Genomic DNA, 1,026 nt, shown 5'->3' on the forward strand with positions numbered 1-1,026 from the left:
CGACTCGGACTGGAACCCGCACAATGACATCCAGGTCTGTGGCCCTGATGCCCAACCGCCGCAGCCTTTGGGCCCCCCTCACCCCTAGTTTTGTGGCACTCCTGCCCCCCCCCTCCCCCAGTGTCTCAGGCCCTCCCTTCCTCCCGGGCCGGCCCTGGGGATCTCAGTGCCAATACGGTCCGGAGAGGCGAGTGGAGGCTCTGGCCACCCCTCCAGCTCCTCACTGTACAAAGGAAGAAACAGGCCCAGAGAGGGCAGGGGACGTGTCCAAAGACACACAGCGGTCTGTCATCACCTCAGGACCAATGCCATCGAGGAGGCAGGATGGGGGAGTCAGTCCTGAGACCCAAAGGGGCCAGGTTGGGATGGGACAGGAGCACAGAGTGGGGGCAAGGCCTGCTGGAGGCGAGGGGATGAAGAGAGGGAGAAGGGGCAGTGAAGCAGGTGAGAAAGAACGGGGAGGCTGGGAGGGAGGAGCCCTGGCTACGCCCTGTGGGGCAGGGACACACACACACATACACACACATGCACACACGTGCACACACACACATGCACACACGCGCGCACGCGCATGCACTGGACACTATTCTCTAGGGCAGTGATGGCGAACCTTTTGAGCTCGGCGTGCCAGCATTTTGAAGAACCCTAACTTAACTCTGGTGCCGTGTCACATATAGAAATTTTTTGATATTTGCAACCATAGTAAAACAAAGACTTATATTTTTGATATTTATTTTATATATTTAAATGCCATTTAACAAAGAAAAATCAACCAAAAATATGAGTTCGCGTGTCACCTCTGACACGCGTGTCATAGGTTTGCCATCACTGCTCTAGGGGCACACACAGGCTTGTGTCTCATGCACAGGTGTGTGCACCTGTGCAGTCACCCACGAAGATGCAATCACACTGGGCCACTGACGCCGGGCGGCGCACACTGTCACCCGCTGGGCAGCTTCCGGCCTCGCTGCCCTCACGGGGTGGCCTTGCGTCTCCGGCAGTCCCCATTGGTTCCCTCCCGGGGAG

The 1,026-nt window shown here is 57.6% G+C and overlaps 1 protein-coding gene across 1 annotated transcript in view; it reads left to right on the forward strand.

The window, feature by feature from the left end:
- CHD5 (chromodomain helicase DNA binding protein 5) overlaps positions 1 to 1,026 on the forward strand; it is a gene marked incomplete at its 5' end in the record, with an annotated part of 98,893 nt that overhangs the window by 50,442 nt on the left and 47,425 nt on the right. The window contains 1 exon segment of the mRNA XM_015565951.1: positions 3 to 34. Within this exon segment, the coding sequence (XP_015421437.1) occupies positions 3 to 34 (32 nt within the window).

The sequence above is a fragment of the Myotis davidii genome, unplaced genomic scaffold (assembly GCF_000327345.1).
Source record: "Myotis davidii unplaced genomic scaffold, ASM32734v1 scaffold299, whole genome shotgun sequence".
NCBI lineage: Eukaryota > Metazoa > Chordata > Mammalia > Chiroptera > Vespertilionidae > Myotis > Myotis davidii.